The sequence below is a fragment of the Mya arenaria genome, chromosome 11, assembly GCF_026914265.1.
Source record: "Mya arenaria isolate MELC-2E11 chromosome 11, ASM2691426v1".
Taxonomy (NCBI): Eukaryota; Metazoa; Mollusca; class Bivalvia; order Myida; family Myidae; genus Mya; species Mya arenaria.
Window position 1 is genome coordinate 63,712,895 of NC_069132.1, and position 21,235 is coordinate 63,734,129.

Genomic DNA, 21,235 nt, shown 5'->3' on the forward strand with positions numbered 1-21,235 from the left:
TGTTTGTGATTTTTTGTGTTTTTTTTGTTCAGTAAATCTATGTCTTTGGCGTTTACCCTTTGCCATTAAACAGGGTTTATGTTCAAACGTTTGGCTACTGGGCTTGTTTCTGTAGTTTTTCACATAAGTATTGCCTTTTCTGCTTCCTGTCGTAGCTTATCCCTAGTTGTTTTCTTTCTTTCTCTATCTTTTTTCTTTATTTCTTCATCTTTTTCTGTATCAAGCTTTTGCTTTTCTCTGCACCTTTTAACCTTTTCAGCATTCTTTTCCCTTTTAAGTTCAGTGTCTACTTTAGTTTTGCTTGTTGGAGTAGATATCAAATCCATTTGTAAAAGGTATGATTATCTATATCATCAATGTAACATAATTGCTAAAGCAATCTTGAGTCATTGTACACACATAGAAAGTGTTAACGAACAGCAAATAGACAGAGTGATTATTTGATAGAACATTGGTAGGTGCCTAATTCATGTTAGTGTATTCAAAAATATTCGTAAGGCTTTTTTGCTTAAAGTAAGTTTCTAATGTTTGGCTTTTTTCTAATGTTTGGCTTTTAAGTGTTTTCAAAGACAATAACAAATGATATGTTAATTCTTTTTTTCATTAATAACTTGATGTGATTTTTTTTATATATCTGTGTATGTGTAGTTTCATGTAGTGTCCGTAACCTTCACTTCATTCTTTAGAATCAACTATGTATTTGAAAATATTCTGAGACCATATTTGGAATGGGTATACTGTTTGATTATTTGATACTAAAGCTGATGACATATATCTGCAATAAGTGGCTGATTCTTATAAAATACTGTAATATGTATCAATGAAACACATATTTAAGAAACAAAACTACCATTTTGACAAAATACCACTTTAGAACTATGTGTCAATGTTGTTCTTAGAATTTGTTACTTTACATGGAAGATGTAACAGAACGTTATATTTTGCCTATTCTACAGCAGAAATATAAATTTAGTTTTATACTAATTTGCTTACGGACTCTACTTCAATGTTCATGATGAAAGAAGGAAAATAAACTTACCTTTATTTACTGACAAACTGGAAAACTTTGGTGTGTTTTTATTCAGGAAACATATTCAGGTGCTAAATGAACAAATTTATAACGTATCACTTCATTAGATCATCTTTGACTATGCTATTCACAATGATGCTACAGAGGAGAAGAAATGGTGTTTATAGATATGATGCAGTCAGGGAATTTCATTGATTGCATCATCAAAGCATATGTTTAAAACAAACATCTGATGTTATATTTAATGAAAATAATACTTTAAAACTTCAACAATGTTTACAGTGCACACTCTAGTTCATGTAGACGCTTTATGAAAAATATTATTAAAACATCATTACCGAAACGTTCATTACCACAACGTATAAAACGTTGCGGTAATGACAAGGGCGTTTCGGAAATGACAATTAAGTGTTTAACAACTTCTTTAAATATAAGATTATTAACTTTATTTATATATTAGACAAATAAATCAATTGAAATCATAAAACTTAACTTTTAAACTTTAAGGTTTTCATAACGTGATTTTGAACATTGCGGAAACTGAACTCCCATTAGTTTAACTTTCTTTGCAAAAAATACTACAACTTTGATAAGTTTGTAAACATTCTTAATAAATATGGTCTTAAAAATATAATGCATTGAATATGAGGTGTCAATGCATTTAAACATTATTACACAAAGCAATTAAATACTTACCATTTGTTAAATTGGTGCAATGTACACATACTAACAAAGAATTAAAACATGTTTGTAACGTTTCGGTAATGACGAAAATTAGAAGTATTGCGCTTTGTTCTTCCAGAAACACAGGAACGTATTGACAGTGTAAGAAATTTAATCACCAGTCTAGATAATCAAATCGCCCGCACCGAAAGGCTCATTAACCAAGTGCAAATAAGTGACTCGGTCACCGTAAGAGAGGAACTTGAATCCTTAAAAAGTACGGTCGAAGCAAAGAAAGAGCAACGTGATTTGTTTATGCGACAGATTGAATGGCTCTTACTTCTGGAGAACGATCAGCGCTGTGGCGTAAGAGGCAAAGGGAAAACGAGACCAAACACGAGGAGTACAAAAGGAAAGAAAGGGAAAGATACAAAAAAAAGCGCTCGGGCAACTAAAACCAATTAAAGATCTAACAGAAAGAGAAAAACGTCAAAAGCGTCGGAATTGGAAAACACACGCCAAGAACAAAAGAGATAAAGAAAACAGTATTAAAACTGCCTAAGCATCTATCTGCACGCCACCAAACTCACCCGAAGGGTTGCAACCAATTCCACAACAACAACAACAGCAACAATGTAATAAAGTTAGGGGGCGACGAAAGAAGAATTTGAATCGATCTAGAGCGTATAGAGCACAGTTCAGGTTGAAAGTAGAACTAAACAAAGAGCGACGCTTGAAAAATAAGTTTAAAACTAGATACTATAGGCTGATTAGGTCCCAGAAAGAGGATGACGTAGAAGAAACTGTTAAAAATATCATGTCATCTCAGAAAACAATGAAATCAACATTGACACTTTACTGTCTCCTTGTCAATAACTTGCGAACAAAATATGCTTCATCCAACCGCAAAACAAAACAAATAATGAAAAGTCTTGTATTTAGAGAGTCTATGCTGAGGAAATATAAAGTGAAAAGTTGTACGGGCAAAGCAACAGGGATTTCTATGAGAGAAATAAGAACAAGAGAGAGCAATTTCAGACTCAAGCAAATAGCTATAAGGAGAACTATTAAAAGTTTCTTTACAAGAGATGACAACTCCAGATTTAAGGCAGGTAAAAAGTCCACTAGAACAAAAAGAAAGAGAAAAATGCAAGTAAGATTACTCAATGACACTATTGCCAACCTTCACCAAAAATACCTTTTTGAAAATAAATCAAAAATTAGTTACAGCCTATTTGCACGCTTGAAACCGTTTTGGGTTATTCAAGCAAGCGAAAATGATCGACAAACGTATCTTTGTAAAGTCCATGAAAACCCTTTAATGAAATTAAACAAGCTCAACTTTGAAAAAGCTATTGAACACAGGGATCTGAGAAAACTTATAAAGGACATAACTCGTAATGATCGGCAAAAATCATGTATGTACCGAACCTGCGATAGATGCAAAGACAACAAAATCAAGACATGCACTGACAACGCCAACATTAACTCTGGAAAAAATAGTCACTTGGAAGGTCTGGAAGTCAAGACGAATCGAGAGAAAGGGTCCAAAAAATGATACAGGAATCTCAAAGACGAACATTACAGTTAGAGAACGACTGGAACGATTTCAACATTGGTTGACGAATTGCAAACAGACATTGAACGTTTAGCAAGGCATGAATTTAATATTGCACACCAGTATATCACACTAAAGAAATTGAAAGAAACATGCAAAGATGACGAGTTAATAATGCACGTAGATTTCTCAGAAAACTATCAATCAAAATTAACAGAAGAAATCCAAAGCATGCATTTTGGCGGGTCAAAACGGCAAATTTCTATACACACAGGAGTTGCATATGTCCACAACAAAACTATTTCGTTTGCCACGATTTCAGACACACTTAGTCATGCCCCTCCCGCAATATGGGCCCACCTTCAACCAATCATTTTGAATTTGAAAGACACATATCCAAGGCTTAAGAAATTACACATGATTTCGGACGGACCAACCACTCAGTATCGCTGTAAAACAAATTTTTATCTGTTTGCAACAAAACTCATTGACCTTGACTTCTCGGAAGGTGGTTCCTGGAATTTCATGGAGGCGGGGTACGGTAAAGGGGCCCCGGATGGTGTGGGGGCTGCACTGAAAAGAAACGCGGACGCGCTTGTCAACACACATGACCGTGACGTCATCTGCGCAGCTGACCTCGTCGATGGTAAACTGCAATACTTATAATAAATAAACGAACGACCTGCACTGTCATTAAGACGTCCATTAAGTTCTTTAATTTAAATGTTCACTTTTAATGACAATTTATTCTAATTCACATATAATTATATATCCATACCAATACAATTACTATTGTAGTAAACATTAACTAAAACGAATATTAAATATTATGAACAAAATGAATTGAAAAATAACTATGATTTAAAAACCTTATTGTTAATGGGTAAGAATTATTTAATGTATTACTTTAAATCTTCTTTTCAATTACTTGACGTTTCAGTTAAATATTGTGCTAAGATGAATAATAATCATATTATTCTTAAGTCTTAAGATATATGCATTGTATGCACAGTTGTTGCGTTTACTACAATGTATTTGTCTGTATTATAGGATTACAGCTGCAAAAAAGTACCATTCTTGCAGTCGAAGTGAAAGAAAACGATGTAATATTACAAGAGCAAACCATTCCGTTAGCTGTCAGCCCAGTTCCACAAACTATGAAGCTACACCACGTATTAAAACTATGATTTAATATTTGATATTTTAAGTACTTAACGTACATTCATGCATATACACTTTTATGTATTTCTAGGTCTTTATAATATATTTGTAAAATATAAATGATAAAATATAACACAATCATATTATGATTTTATCGCATGTTAAAATTTGCCTACAAGTTAGTTTAAAATAACATATTATTATAAAAACACGAGCATGCATGTTTACAGATTACTTGCAAAGAGAAAGGAGTTGTATCATCCAGGGTCCTGAGCTGTTTCTGTTCAGAGAATTGTTCCTGTTACGATCCTGTCACTACAAGATTTGATGTCAATGTAATCACAAAAATATCTTTGTTAACTTTATACAGCGACTACTTATTTAAAAAACATGTATTGTTTAAAGATGCAAATGTTGGTCTGTCATGAAATTGTGCTAATAATACCTTGTTAGTAAAATTATCAAGCTAAATGTATATGGTACAGTTACTACCTTGCAGATGCATGAAAGTTCAATGACAGAGGGTACAACAGTGTCCATGCTTCCGGAGTCAGTGTCGAATAAGGTACCTTATCAATATGAAGTTCACCTACATATATTCTCGCGAGTCCGGTACTTAAAATAGCATACCCAGTACACTACATATTTTTATTGAAAACCTATCACCACCAATTAATGCGCATTTCATAATGGCATACATTAAGGGTGTAGATATAAGATTTATATTATTTTCATTGAATAACTTAAATTTTCAATCATTTATAAACAGGATAGTGTGCTGGTCGTTCCTGTGTCTTTGGACGAATCTCTCATCGACCGTTTTTGTGTTGTGGATTATGACGGCCGTCCATATCCAGGGAAAATCGTCGATGTCGATGACAACAATATTGAAGTTTCCGCCATGCATTGTATTGGTGACAACATATTTTTTTGGCCTCTTACCCCAGATGTTATTTGGTATGAGGGAGTTAAAGTGGTCACCTTGCTCAATAATGAACCAAGCCTTGTAACCACAAGGCACCGTGCTATTGACAAGACTGTTTGGGAAGCAATAGTGAAAAGATGGAACTTTAATACATGTATATGTTAAATACGTACAATGTAGTTTTGAATACGAGTTTCCCGCTCACATAGAAGCGGTTATTTTTGGTTTTAAACAGTTCATGGCATTTAATCGTTTGTGTTCAGAGTTAATGTGTTTAAATCGTCAATGTCACAGACTTACATTAATGCCAAGAGAATGCTGCGTCTACCTACATTGATAAATCCAGTTATATTAAGACATGAGTTTAATTGTATATACATATGTTGTGTGAAATCGTTATTGAAATGGGAAGTTGAGCATTGTTTATTGTTATTTTTTTGTTCTTTAATGTTCAAATTTTATGCAAAATAAAAACGTGAACACAAGTTTAAATCTTCCCATAATCTCATGTTTATTGCCACAAAGATTTCTAATTAAAAATTATGCCACTTACCTGTCATTACCGAAACAGTATGTCATTACCACAACGACGCTGTTTTTTGATAATTATATTGCAAACAGTTCGATCGCTCACGTTACAATTAAGTATTCTTGTTAAACAAGGAAAATGACATTAGTAATGATAAACCTAATAGCACTAGCATAGATGATAGTTTAAAAAAAAACAATTTGTTAACAATCTTGTTGCGGTAATGACTTCCGTAAAATAAGCATTGTCTGTTTATTAAATATAACGAACTATAAAATAAAACAAATGAATCTGGTCTAATTCATAGGCATAAAGACCATTTGTAAAGCCTGATTTGTATTAGATAAGTGTACATTTTAAAGATATTATCTTTGATTATATTGGCGTTGCGGTAATGACTTCAATCTTTGGGTCATATTGTTTCAAACACACTATGATGTAAATATGGCAGATTTATGCGCGGACATGTTAATAATCTGACAGTAGAATGTCCGTAGAGTGCACATAGAAGTTAAAAGAAGCTGGCCTAAACGCAAGATGAACTGTGTTAAGCTAGCCTGTACATGTAGATTGGCGAATTTTATAGAATTACCCATCCCTTGTTACAAAGCTATGCTACTCATATGGTTGGATATGGGACCTTGGTTATCTTGAATATGATCAAATGTAGGTGAGCTAAACGCAGGTGGGTTTTTCCATGATTACGTCAGCAATTATGAAACTTGATAATGCATACTGTACAGTATGTAGTTATCGTGGGGGTACGCCTGGGGGAAACTTATCGACACAAATCAACCTTATACATCCTTTTACCTCAAGTATTCGCAGAGTATTGTATATAATGTACTGTATGTTTATTATGTACAGAATGCAACATATTCTTATATATTTTTTTTATTTCAAATGTATTGATGTATTGGCCCGGAGTCAGACAGCTTTTAAACCCTTTGGAACCTTATGCTTTCTTAAAGCGGTCGACGACATATTTTTTGTTATTCGGACCTAGCCTTGTGGAGAGAGACCGGGACTCCGTTCATCAGTTCTTAAAGCAGTAAGAGTTATATTTTTATATTAATATATTTAATGGGATTAATTGTTTGTTTGATATTTTGATTGATTGATAAAATAATAATCTGTTAGTGTTAAAGATATTTATCGATGTCGCATACTGAACTTGAACTTTCGATTTCATTTTTCAAGTCGTACTTCGAAATATTAAAATCATTGCATGCTACAGTACAGGGGTCATCCGGCCCGTCCACAGTAAAATTGTCCAAGTTCACTTAATATGTCATATATCAGAGAAAACTAATAGAATATCAAAAGCACCATTTCGGACAAGAATTGTTAGAATTCCCCCCACCCCATTCATTCTAAAATGCCGTCCAGGCTTTTTTTTAAATGATGGTTATCCTGGACTAACCATCTTAAAAAAAGGCCTGGACAGCATTTAAGAATGACTACCCCCCCCCCCCCAGTCATTCTAAAATGCCGTCCAGGCTTCTTTTTTTTTAAATGATCCCCCCCCCCCCCGGCAACAATTTCAACTATTTGAACTTCGGTTCTAAAAGGAACGCATGTCTAAAGTTTTGCCCCTAAGTAACGAGGTGTTCCAATTGGTCTTCACATCATACAAATACATCAAGTTATTCAATGCTAACTTAAGTTATTGAGTGGAAACCACCTTATAACCAGGATTAATTTTTCAAAAAATCTGGCTTATGAAGGCATTGTGCTCACTGTCTCTAAACTTGTTTTAATTTTAATTTCGTGAATGAATGGCATATGTTTAACAATTTGTAATATTTTGAACATGACAATTAGCTTAAACATATATATAAAGACGAGCTAGCATTTTTATTGTTATTGTTAACATAAATTATATATAACTTTGTATTATAGTCAGTTACCGGCCTAGTGCGATTCAGCGAATTGAGACAGGGGTATTCCTCCCATTCCTCCAACCATACTGCCTTTATTTCAATTAAACTTTATGGGAAGGTTTACTTACAATATACCGAAGTTTTGCACTTGGGCGTATTATCAGCCCTTTTCAGTTAAATTATATTTCACAGAGCTATGACCCCTTGAATTTGTTATACTTATTGTTTTTGTCTGAAGCATACCAATAAGAGTCTTTGAGGATTTTACCTCAAACTTCATATTTCAATATATCTTTGTGAGGAGAAGTGTAGTATAATCAAACCATAGCTTTGTCTTTGGTATTTTATTGCATGTTGTATATATATGTTTGTAATTAATATGGGCATAACTCAAAAAGGCTTTAAGGTATTGACTTCAGACTTCAAACACATGTTGATCTTATTGAGGAACAGTGCAGTGCACAGGAATACTAACTCGGTATTTTGGTTACATTAATTGATTGCCCTTTGTTAAATGCTATACTTTTTCCGAATCATAAACAGGTACTTAGGAATTTTTCAGCTCTAATAGCTAACACTTAAAATGCTTCTGTACTTATTTCGGTGTGGGGTATGACAGTCTGTGCCTGCTATTTGTACATTTGCACTTTCTTTCCAAAACAATGCGTGTGATTTCAAAATCACAAATCCTCTCAACATTGAACAGAAGTCTTGATGCTTCTGTCCACCATCTATACTCAATTGCCTTATAAATGAATAACTGTTAGCTTTAAAAACAAAAACATACAAAAAAGTTGAAAATTATTTTTTCTAATTTGTGATTTTATTCTAGATAACAACTCTGTTCTGGCTCCAGATCAACCCAGAAAAAGAGTATAAACATGCTTAGTCTGGTAAACAGGCGGTCATTTTTATTCCCGACAAAATAAAAGCATTCGATAATACTGGTTTTATCTTAAATGTAAGCTTCTTGAGTGAAAGTCAGCTGTAAATTGGTGAAAATGTTCTACTTTCGTTTGTAAACATGCATGTGTTTGATGGGAGAATCGGTTTAATAACCCCATAAACAAAATGTTTACCAAATAACCGATATGTGTGAAGATTAAACATATTTATATGGCACTGCATTCCCCGATTTCTCAAAAAAGCCCTCATAATTGTGATATTAGATAAAATAACGAGTCAAACTTATGTTTTATGATGATGTCAGTTCTTTTGCTCTAGCTCAGAAGTGTCATTGGCTCCTTTTTATATACAGCTCCTAAAAGAGCTGGAGCCACTGTTTCCCACTCATGCTTTTAATCAAACTGAATCTGTTTTAAAGGAAATAAAGTACTGGTCTACAACGGTTAGAAGAATGGGTGTAGACCTTCAAACATACCGTGGGAGGATTGGCTCCTTCAATTCTGCTGGAATACATAATGCTAGTGTCAAAGGAAGCAGTGTTCTGGGTGACATTTTCCTGATGTCACTGATGACGGGCTCATTATCGTTCATAGGACTGCTTCTTTTCATGGCAGGAATAGAAATAAACCCAGGGCCTCTGACAGGTAACGGTTTCCTATCGTTTTATCATTATTTGTAAACAAATAACTTTCTAAATAGAACAGCATTATGTTGCATAAAAAACGCAAAATATAATAATCATGAAGCTGTTACTAAGCAGCCTCCAAAAGAGTGGGGGAGCAAGTTTTACACAGTTTAGTTTGCTCCCAAAACACATTTATTTTATTAATTAAAGTCTCATATGCGTGGGTCACTCAGTATGTAATGCATCTGAAAGGATATTTTAGTTGTAACGTTTTTGAAAAGTTGTTGTATTTTAATTTAAAAGCCACACTTCACTTGTATTATCAATTGAATAGATTTAATAAGACAATAATACCTAATAAACACATATATACACCCCATAGGTAAGAACGCTCGCAAGAGTCCTTTATCTTTATTTTATAAACACATATGATAACAAACTGAATTTATATTTATTGTTTACAAAACATAGGTTTAGCAAAGCTATACTCTAATATTTACATTTCGATGGTAATCACTACATTCTACACCCAAGTGTCCACTGTTTAATAACAACGCCTAATAACGCTTATTTTGGGCGCACTTTAAATCCTCTCAAACTCGTTTTCTGCCCTACGTTTGATCCGTCTCGCCAGGCCATCCGGGTTGTTCTGTTTTACTTCCCCTCTGGGTCCTCCTTGTTGTATGGATGATAATAGAGCGGTATGTTTGTCAAACAAGTACTTTCTCTTCTCAGTCGAGTATTTCCATCGATGCCTCTTCACTGTTGTAGTCTTCGAGCAACTGCAGTTGATCAGATGTTGTTTTCTTATTTGACTAAATATAGTTGACAAGCATATTTATCATTGGGAGTCCAAACTATTGCACAACACTTTGAAATTATCACACTCAAATGGTTTATAAAATTCATTCATTTCAAGGCGGCAGATTATAGAAGGGGTCAACCGAGTCCGTTGCAATCTTTTCTTCTACAGATAAGAAACCTGGACCTGTATTTTCATAAAATAAATTATATTATAACAAATCTATTTTTAGCTCGACTATTCGAAGAGAAAGGAGGCTATACTACTCGCCCCAGTGTCGGCGTCTGGTTAAAGTTTTAGGGCAAGTGTAATACTTCACACAGCGGCGTCTGGTCAAAGTTTTAGGGCAAGTGTAATACTTCACACAGGTGGTCGGTAGACCAAAGCTTGTCCAAGTGATAACTCAACAATTCCTGGACGTATGGTCATCAAACTTCACATGAAGGTTGGGCCTGACCAGTAGATGACCCCTATTGATTTTGAGTGTCAACGGGTCAAAGGTCAAGGTCACAGTGACCTTTAATGGTAAAATAATTTTAAAGCTTGTCCGTGTGATAACTCAACAATGCCTGCACCAATGGCCCTCAAACTCGACATGGAGATTGGGCCTGACCAGTAGATGACCCCTATTGTTTTGGGGGGTCGTCAGGCCAAAGGTCAAGGTCACAGTGACCTTGAATGGTAAAAGGTTGTCCGAGTGATAACTTGACAATGCCTGCACCCATGGCCCTCAAACTTGACTTGGAGGTTGGGTCTGACCAGTAGCTGACCCCTATTGTTTTTGGGGCTCATCAGGTCAAAGGTCAAGTTCACAGTGACCTTGAATGGTAAAAGGTTGACCTAGTGATAACTCAACAATGCCGGCACCCATGGCCCTCATAATTGAATTGGAGGTTGGGCCTGACCAGTAGATGACCCCTATTGATTTAAGGGGTCAAAGGTCAAGGTCACAGTGACCTTGAAAGCAAACTCGACAATTCCTGGACCTATGGTCATCAAACTTGACATGAAGGTTGGGCCTGCCCAGTAGATGACCCCTATCAACTTTGGGGGTCATCAGGCCAAGGTCAATGTCACAGTAACCTTTAACGCAAAAAAGTTAACAAATCTTCTCCCACTGATATCTCAACAATGCCTGAACCTATGATCATTAAACTTGACATGGATGTTAAGCCTGACCAGTAGATCACCCTTATTGATTTTAGGATTCATAGAGCCAAAGGTCAAGGTCACAGTGATCTTGAATGGTAAAAGGTTGTCCGAGTGATAACTCAACAATGCTAGAACCCATGGCCTTCAAACTTGACTTGGAGTTGCATCTGACTTGTAGATGACCCCTTATGATTTAAGGGGTCATTGGATCAAAGGTCAAGGTCACAGTGACCTTGAACAAAAAAAACTTGTCTGTGTGTTAACTTGACAATGCCTGCACCCATGGCCCTCGAACTTGACATTTAGGTTTCTGTTGACCAGCTGATGACTCTGGGTTTTGAGTTCATAGAGTCAAAGGTCATGGTCATAACACACTCTATCCTCACACTTTAATGGTCATAATCTTAAAACTGCCTTAACGGCAACAAATCAGCTGTCATTTCGGTCCATGCATATTTCATTCAATTGTCCATATAATCCTGACAACATGGCGCTCAGGGGATTCAGGACCATCACACAATGAGGTTTCATAACTCCTTATTATCCTTAACACAAGTTATGGCCCTGATTGACTTAGGAACTTAGGTTAAACTTCTAGGGCAAGTTGGGATTTTCTCTTATAAGTCCAATACCCTTCATTCAATTGACTTAATACTTCACACAGTTGTTCAGGGTCATCACATAATGAGGTAAGATAACTCCATATTATCCTTTATACAAATTATGGCCCCTTATTGACTTTGGAACTTAGGTTACAGTTTTAGGGCGTATTTAAACCCTAAATACCAATTATGGCCCTTGATTGACTTTTTAATTTTCTTTTGATTTCTTTTGACAAGCACATTTTTATATTCTTAACCAGATTTTCACAAAGGGAAAACAAGTTTTAAGAATGACTTGTGTCATTGTTTGGGCAGGCTGGTGGGAGGGCTGAGCGTCAATGCTACCTTATGAATATGTATCGAATATTTTTAGCTAGGTTTGACATCTAGTGACTGAACTTGGTACATTGTATATAGGAAGAGAAAATGGAGAGCTTTCATGGGATTGCGTTTTTTTTTGTGGCCCAAAGGATCAAGGTCAAGGTCAAGGCTTCTAGTCACAGAAAAATGGTTGGTATTGAATAACTTATGTAAGGGTCGACATATTGCGAGCAAACTTGGTATATATAAAGAGTTTATAAAGACCTTTCATGAGATTGTGTTTTGGGCCCCCGAGAATAATGGTCACTGTTTACTTTTTAATTTGATTTTTATTGCTTTTGACAGGCACATACATCATTATTGTATTCACTTCTAAGTCCAAGCGGCTTAGTTGAGCGCGCTGTTATACGACAGCTCTTGTTTGTTGTTTACTATGATGCCCTTTTGCGGCCCTTTACATGGACTATTTTGGCAGGAAGCATAACATTCGAAATTGTGGATATTATTTCAATGTCAAAATAGATACAATAATGGCTGGTCCACATTTTGAATAATACGATGTTTACATCAGGGACAAGCCCTGTAGCCAATATTTACAGAACACAGTGCTGATACCCAACAGATACTTTACGAGACACACACAATATACATAACAACACTGACAGACCAAGCATGCATAAACAACCCGGATTCAATTTACTGTAAGATGTTCTTAAGATAATGTTTATATAACTGAATGTAATGAACTCACAGCTTTTGAAATTTGAAAACCTGTGCTTGATCGTTTTTGAGGTCTTCATTGAAACATATTTTACTTCTGAAGGTCACTGTGACATTGCTCATTTACCCTTTAACAAAATATAAAGATGTTGAGGTACTTGACTTGAACATTCTTCTTCTTATAATTGGAGACCCTTGACTTCGTCATTCTTTATTAACTATCGGAAAACCATTATATATCTTAAGATAACTGCATCCTATTTATTTACCTTCGACCTTTAATCTCGAAATCAATTCGTGTTGTTTACTATTATGAACAAAATCCTAGTGAAATGTTAGGATCTTGTCAATCAGTTTGAGGAATTTATCGGAAGCTAAATAAACAGACGGACGGACGGACATCGGAACCATACCGTACCATGTAATACGTTACTCAGGTATAACAGAATGACCCTGCACTAAGAAAGTGACCCTTACACAAATGTGTATATGTTTTGTCTATATGGGAGTTATTGAAGCGAACTATTGTAAGTTGGATTATTCTCACATTTTTTTACATTATGAACATGGAGTGTATAGTCTGGGGGAATTATGTTTCACTTCAACATTGACATATTTTAGCTTAAAAGCAATAATAATACTTTACTTAAAGAAGGTCATTGAACACAATAAGACAATACTATCATGTCAAATTCAAATATAACACAAGTTTTATGTCCTATAATGAGGGCTTCTGAAATTGGCATTTATATAACATACAAGGCAACACAAAAACATAAATAAGAATGTTCAAATAACTTCCGGTTGAAATCCATATCAGTTGACACCCATTATTCTAGTAAAGTCAAACAGAAAGACTAAAGAAACAAGCTCAGTAGCCAAAAGTTTAAACATAAACATAAACATAATGATATTATTACTCGATCAATCATTTTGTTAATAATAAGTAGTAATTAGCACTATGGTAGCTCTAGCTCACACTAATACACTAACAACCTTTAACCTTTGAGTGGTCTACATACTATTGTGTAAACTACCCACTCAGTGAGCCAGGCATTATTTATATCTACTTGTACCTTATTCAGATCAATAACGACTGACTTCTAATTAACTGAAATAAATGTATTGGCAAATTTGAAGTAAAGTGTCTTCTCACTGGACAAAAAATATGTTGATTGCTTAAAAATATTATTGTTTTATATGACGACTCCATGACAGAACCTTTATACATGTCTTATTTTATTTCATTAGGAAAGTGGCCAGACAGTATTATCAGTCAGCGGGACATTGTTGCCATCGCTGCCTGTATAGGAGAAGGTCTTCTTACACTTGGGTTGGCTCTTGGATTTTCTAAAGCACAAATTGAACAAATTAAGATGGATAATAGAACGTCTATAGAACAAGTTGCATCTCTTCTTTACAAATGGCGTGAGAAGGAGAGAAATAAAGCATCATTCGAAAAGCTGTTTACTCTCCTTCAAGATGTTCCGGGGTTAACTGTCAACTGGGAAAAACTCGAGGAAACCTATTCATTAGTTGGTAAGTTATTCGAAATTATTCCTACATTTGCTACAAACGAATACTTTTCCTTAATTATGTCTATAGTTTTAAACAAAGTGCACTTGATTGATCCTTGGGTGATGCTCTTTAAAAGCCTTAAGGCATTATAATTTCCGGTTGCCGTGACAACCGAAACAAAACCGATGGAATGATGTTCAACTTATTGAACAGAATCGTTCCAAAGGTGACTCTATACAAATGCTGTTAATGAGTGAAATGAGTGGACTGATTTTTAGCTCTACTGGCCAAAGACCAGAACAGCTTATGTGATGGTAATGTGTACGTAGTATGTGCCTCCGTTCGTCTGTAAACAATCGCTTGTGAACATTATACAGTGTTCAGTTTTGATTGTATCTCGATGAAACTTGTACACTGTAGTATTTAGATATGCATTAGAGCTTGGTTTCATTCGAAAACCAGTCAGATCCACCCATGCATGCCTAGATTATGGGCCTTGAAAGTATGAAAAAGTATGTGAGTCTGTAAACGATTGCTTGTGAACATGATACAGTCTTCACTTTGATTGTATTTCGATGAAACTTCTACAATATTTAGATATCCATTAAAGCTCGGTTCCTTTTGAAAACCAGCCAGATCCGCCAATGGGTGCCTAGATTATGGGTCTTGAAAGTATAAAAAAATGCTATGTTTAGCTAAGTCTATTTTTAGCCAAGTCTACATGAGCGAAGTCTATTTTTAGCCAAGTTTACATGTAAAGTCACAATTGCTTATAAATGTTTGTTCAAATATACCCCTGGGGTCATAGGTTTGGTATACTTAAATTGGGAAATCTTAAAAACCTTGGCCACACCATATTAATAACTTGTTCATCAGATTTCCCCCACCTATTTCTTCAGAAAAGCAAAAAACTTTTTTTATTTTTTATCACTAGTTTTTTTTTTTTTTACGAGCGCTAATTTGTTTAGTAGAATGTAGCCCTTTCCCTTATAACCGTGTTTTTCGATCGTAACAATTATCAAAGCACTGGCTAGTCTCAATCATGCAGCCGCTCTAATTAGAGTCAATGAATGATATAGGCCCTGATACAAACGTCTAGATGATCGAGACTAAATTGGCAACATGAAAACATTTATTTCACTTTCTGATTCTTGAAAATTACGTGAACAATGACAATTCTACCACCATTTAAAGTTTGATTAAATTTTGGACAAATGTGTTTGTTTTAATTTGGCTTCTGCTTAAAGTAAACGTAAATATACTTGACAAGAAGTGCTGAATTTCACTGTGAATGACAGTGATTATCCAAAGTTTGAATTTGGTTAGGACATGTTTGACGGAAATTCGGATGATCGTTACCTTGAAAAGACAGTGCCACTGTCATCTATACCTACTACACCTGTCCAGGTAAAAACTTCTTTGTTGTTAGCAAATATGATGTATTTTTTGTATTATTTGTTGCTTTCAAAAATATACATTTAATGATTTATGCATGTCTGTTGTTTTGCTACAGAATAGAGTATAGTGTTCATGTAATTCATATGCAATGCATGTACAGTAATAGAAAAATAAAGTTTGGCCAAGAAACGAGCACCACTTTTCTTGTGTTATCATCAAACTGTTTCAGTAATGCATACTACATTATACTACAATGAACATTTATGTATAATATTGCTTATTAAAATTTCAGATTCCTCCGATGCAGCAGATCATGAAATTCCCCATGAGGCAACGAGGGCGTGCTCGTGGTGGAAGCCTTGGTCGCCGATGAGTCAATGTTTGTGGACAGTAGAACGACACTAAAAATTAACCTGACTGACATTCCTATGTGCTTCATGCAATCCCTTGAGTTTTACCATTCACAAAAAAACATCAAACAAGCCGGATTGTGTATATTTTGTAAATATTAGTCAAAAAGAAAATAAAAAAAATGGTGTCAGACTGTGTGATTGGAAATAGGTATTAATCACACTTTGTTTGGAATAAATGTTTGTAGATTTTTTAGATGTTCATGTGTATATGTAAGCTATATGTGGAAATCATTCAAGTGTTAAATATTTATGCTGATTGGTTTTTGTCTCTGAAAAAATATTGCATATTCTTGTATTTTCTTGAAATATTTTTTTGCTATATAAGAAATTGACACAATCAGTATTTACAGTACAAAAGAAGTAAAAGTGTCTTTTGTATTTCTATTACGTGTCTAAATTTGAACAAGATATCTAAAAAAATTAAGAAAAATCTGCAAGTTTAAAAAAGATAGGCGTTTAATTCTGAGAAAGCCTAAAATCAATCTGGCGCTGGCTGGAATTTTCTGTGACATATTTGGTGCTGAAATGGTTTACAATACGGTGTAGGATTTTTGTAAATTCTCTTCCAGAACTAAGATGGCTACAAAGGCCAATCGTGAAGTCATTGCAAGAGCGATAGCTATAGTTTATATTTGATTGCAAATGCCTATATTTATTTTGTGAGTTATTTTTCAAGTCACCTTGTCTAGTCATTTCCATGGCATGAGATATGACAATGTATTTTAATAGAGAATTATTTTTAACCAAGTTTTCCTAAGGAAAAGTGGAAAACCTAGTTAATAGATTTTGATATGCCATTGGGCAGACACAGGTGGCTGTGACCATTGGCACTTGTGTCCAGGCTTTAACTTAGCCATGCATAGGGTATTTTGAAAAAATAAATTCAAAAAGGTTTAAAAAACTGGAAAACTGGTTTTGAGTTCTCTCATTTATTAAATATTTTAAAGGAATACATTTGCTTGATCTCAAATAGCATTTGTTTGATCTCAAAACTAATATTTGTAAAGAATTATCTTTGAGTGTTATCATTCTTTCACTGGATGTTATCCTTGTACTGTTTACAATATCATTGTTAAGTTAATAAGTGAATAAAATGTGAGCAAAAGCGAGTTAAATGACTATATATATTTGTTCCCTCTTCGCTCGCTCCTTTTTTTTGCTAAATGCAAAACAAATATTTTTATTATTATTGCGCTCGCTCGCCCCATTATTTTTTTACCTCCGACAAACGAAGTTTGAAGTGTGTATATTGGAGTCACTCTGAGGTTGGTCCGTCGGTTTGTCGGTCGGTCCGTTGCAATTTACCTTGTCCGGAGCATAACTTTAAAACTACTGGATGGAATTGGATTAAACTTCATACAATGATAGAGTATAATGAGAGGAAGTGCAGTGTACAATAACCATAACTCTATTCTTGCTTATTACTGAGTTATTGCCCTTTGTTACTTTTTTGTCCGGAGTATAGCTTGAAAAGTACTGGATGAATTCATTGGAACTTCATACAATGGTAAAGCACAATGGGAGGAAGTGCAGTGTTCAAGAACCATAACTCTACCTTGGCTAATTACTGAGTTATTGACCTTTATTTTATTTTTTTGCTGTCAATATTTTTCCAGACATTTACTTGCAAACTACTTGATGGAATTTATTAAAACTTAATACAATGGTATTAAGCACAATGAGAGGAAGTGCAGTGCACAAGAACCATAACTCTATTTCAGCTAATTACAGAGTAACTGCCCTTTGTTACTTTTTTCTTGTCCGAGGCATATCTTGAAAACTATTGGATGGAATTGAATAAAACTTCATACAGTGATCTAGGTTGGCGCCAGGAAAAAAAAGCAGTAGCCAAATTGAAATAGCTGAAGTCAGAAGTCATTAATGGTGTGGGTGCGGGAGGGTGGCCCCTCCCGTTGAAGAAAAATTCAGTATATGTTGTGTAAATAGTGCAATTTCCTGTATTTTCAGCAATTTTAAGCACGGATTTCAAATAGAAAATTCTTTGTTTTAAGAAATAAAACGGCAAAAAAACAACAGAAAATAATATAAATTTATTTTGCAAAGACAATAAATCAGCATGAATCAAAAACAAGTACATAAATATCATAATTCATATATACTAGAACACTATCACTATCACGATCAACACATCAGTTTTATTATTGACATTTTTACTTAAAGAATGTGTTGATCTTCCTCTGGTGGATGCCCATAAGTCGAAGGCCTTGCAGAAGTTGAAGTCCTTCATGTGGTCAAGATCTGGTGTGTCAACTGTTATCAGTGTGTGTATACCACGTGATAAATTGCATCATAAATGCTACGTCGGAATGCAATATTTTGCTTCGATTGAAGACTTAACACAATGATAACTTTTCATTTTCATTTTAAATGAAACATAGCGCAGTCTATGCAGCTTACGGAGCTCCGCCTTCGGTCTTTTACCAAATTTTGATTGAGAGTTTAGTTTCTTATAACACTTCGACAAACCTTTTCACGATACGGCCGTCTGACGGAGCACTGTCAAAACATTGTTTGGGAAACAGGTTTGTCCAAGTGTTTGATGAAACTAATCACCTTATCAAACTCTGGTTATAAAACAAAGGTGGGGCTCTTTAAGCTGCACAGTCTGGCCTTTGTTTCATTTAAAATGGTGAAGTAAGCGAAAAGTTATCTTTATTTAAGTCTTTATTTTAAGCAAAATATTGCCTTCCGACGTAGCATATATGACGTAATATATCACGTGGTATACACACACTGGTTATTGTCATTAGAGTATTTACACTGTCTGGGTTGAGTCTATTTCGGGGTTTGGTTTTAATTAAGTTATACTTGCTGAAACCTTTTTCACAGTCAGCAGTGGAGAGTGGCAGAGTGATGGCAATCTTCATGATCTTGCAGAGGTTAGGGTAAGATGCCACCAGTGTTTTGCTTGTGAGCAGTCTCTGCCATGTTGGAGAATGTCATAGTCCGGTGGTTCTTGTCCATGTGGTGTTTGAATAAGGACCACTCACACTTGAGGTGTTTCTCACTCACTGTCATTGGCGATTGTTGATTGGTATTGCTGGGGCCATAATGCTTTCCCAGCTGATGGATCTGTTGGTCTCCATAGGTGGCTAAGTCTGTGGAATTTTGTGGCAGATTCTCTGGGTTCAACACTGCAAAGTTTTAAATTATGCCATTGTCGGTGAACCTGGCCTTTAGATTTTCGGTGACGTGATTGATATACATGCTGCGGATGTTTTCACTGGCATCTATTTCCTTATTTGAACATTTGATGAAGTTCTTGTGGCCATCATCTCCAAAGTCAAACCCATTCTGGTACCCGTCAGGTAGGGGCCAGGGGTTGTTGTCATCTCCTGAAGGGACCGCAGAGTGGCTTCCAGAGTGAAGGTCTGCTGGGTCAGGTTGACACATGTCATCTGGAAGACCAAACTCAATGTACATAACTTTGACAGCACATCTCGAAGCATGTACAACATTGCCAAGAACTTGTAGTTGCTGATAAAATTCAGCAAGCCAACAGCCACTGGGTCACTGTCCTCAGCTACCTCCATCTCAAGGCACATAAGGAGAGCGTCATAGTTGATGATGACAGCATCAACAGCTCCTTCAAATGAGAGCCAGTGTGTATGAAATGTCTGCTTAAATTTTCTTTCGGCCATGTCATACACATCCTGAATTTTTATCCCCCGCCTATGAAATAGGGAGGGGGATATTGAAATGGCGTCCGTCCGTCCGTCCATCCGTCCGTCCTTCCTTCTTTCCGTCCGTCCTTCCTTCCATCCGTCACCTGCGTTTTCTCAGTAACTAGCTGGTATAATTTCATGAAACTTAAAATAAATATGAACCACTATACTGGAATGATGCCCGTCCAAAAAAAAATTTGATTGGTCAATTGTCCTTGGAGTTATTGCCCTTGATTTTTTGAAAAATGCACATTCACAGCCATTTCTCAGTCACTAGCTGGCAGAATTTCATGAAACTTAAACTAAATATGAATTACTATACTGAGATGATGCCTATTCATATTTTTTTTTGGATTGGTCAATTGTACTTGGAGTTATTGCCCTTGATTTTTTGAAAAACTCTCATTTACAGCCATTTCTCAGTAACTAGTTGGTAGAATTTCATGACACTTGGAATAAATAAGAACCAACATACTGTGATGATGCCTGTCTATTTTTCTTTTGGATTGGTCAATTTTCCTTAGAGTTATTGCCCTTGATTTATTAAAAAATCATTGTTTGCGATATTTTATAATTTGGCTAAAAAAAATCTCAGAAAGAATAAGATAAGCACATTGGTTTATCATAAACCAATGTGCTTATCTTATTCTTTCTGAGATTTTTTTTAACCTTCAAGCACAAACAAGCCATCAAGCACAAACGTTGGCGGGGGATATCTTTTCACTGAAAATGCTTGTTCTTAGCCTAGACTGATGTTTTGGTGAATATTTGTAATATTTAAAGATGGTATTAATCACTGTCCGCTAGTCAGGGCCAGTCTATGTGCTATGCAATGGATGCTCAGAAGATTGGGATTTCTTATTTCAGGAGTGTTGTTAAGCCTCCACATACACCTGTCAGCACGCTCGCACTGTCAGTAGTGATGCAGCACATGTTTTCAAGGTTTACACCCCTTGACTCTAAAACACTGCTTAACGTCTCACATAGTCCGGCAGCATTACATTCATCCCCATTTATTTCCGATACTTCAAAGAATTTTGTTTCAGCCCTGCCACGTTTTGCATAACGCACATATACAACAAGAGTCTTTTCATTAGACACATCCGTAGACTCATCGCACATCATGGCGTACATGCCGCTGTCTCTTATGTCGTCGATCAGCTGTTGTCGTACTACGTCCCTCATGGCTTCCTGCATCTCCTTCACGCTCTCGTGGTGCTCATATGGTAGGGTGTTGTCAGATTTCACCGCTGGCTGGAATTTGGAGACGTTGTGGTGGATGATTAACTTATTTAAATCGCTGATAGCGCTCGATGCGTCGTTCCATTTAGCCAGGTAGTAGA

At 35.5% G+C, this 21,235-nt stretch overlaps 1 protein-coding gene, 1 long non-coding RNA gene and 1 pseudogene across 3 annotated transcripts in view; all 3 read left to right on the top strand.

Annotated features, from left to right (window-relative positions):
- The first annotated feature begins 2,022 nt into the window (after positions 1–2,022).
- Positions 2,023–5,502, top strand: LOC128208683 (uncharacterized; annotated as a pseudogene).
- Positions 5,503–6,826: 1,324 nt separating this feature from the next.
- LOC128207952 (interferon-induced very large GTPase 1-like) overlaps positions 6,827–21,235 on the top strand; it is a 32,202-nt gene continuing 17,793 nt past the window's right edge. The window contains exons 1-3 of one of the 2 annotated variants that reach the window (XM_052911176.1): positions 6,827–6,917; positions 9,074–9,299; positions 14,129–14,416. In XM_052911176.1, the coding sequence (XP_052767136.1) occupies positions 9,107–9,299; positions 14,129–14,416 (481 nt within the window). In that variant the 5' untranslated portion in view covers positions 6,827–6,917; positions 9,074–9,106. Of the gene's footprint in view, positions 6,918–9,073; positions 9,300–13,194; positions 13,315–14,128; positions 14,417–21,235 lie in introns of those variants that run through there. The other variant, XM_052911178.1, reaches the window with a different exon arrangement.
- Positions 14,433–17,315, top strand: LOC128207954 (uncharacterized). The gene is made up of 2 exons (XR_008256786.1): positions 14,433–15,802; positions 16,086–17,315. It is a non-coding gene; the product is annotated as an uncharacterized LOC128207954 (long non-coding RNA).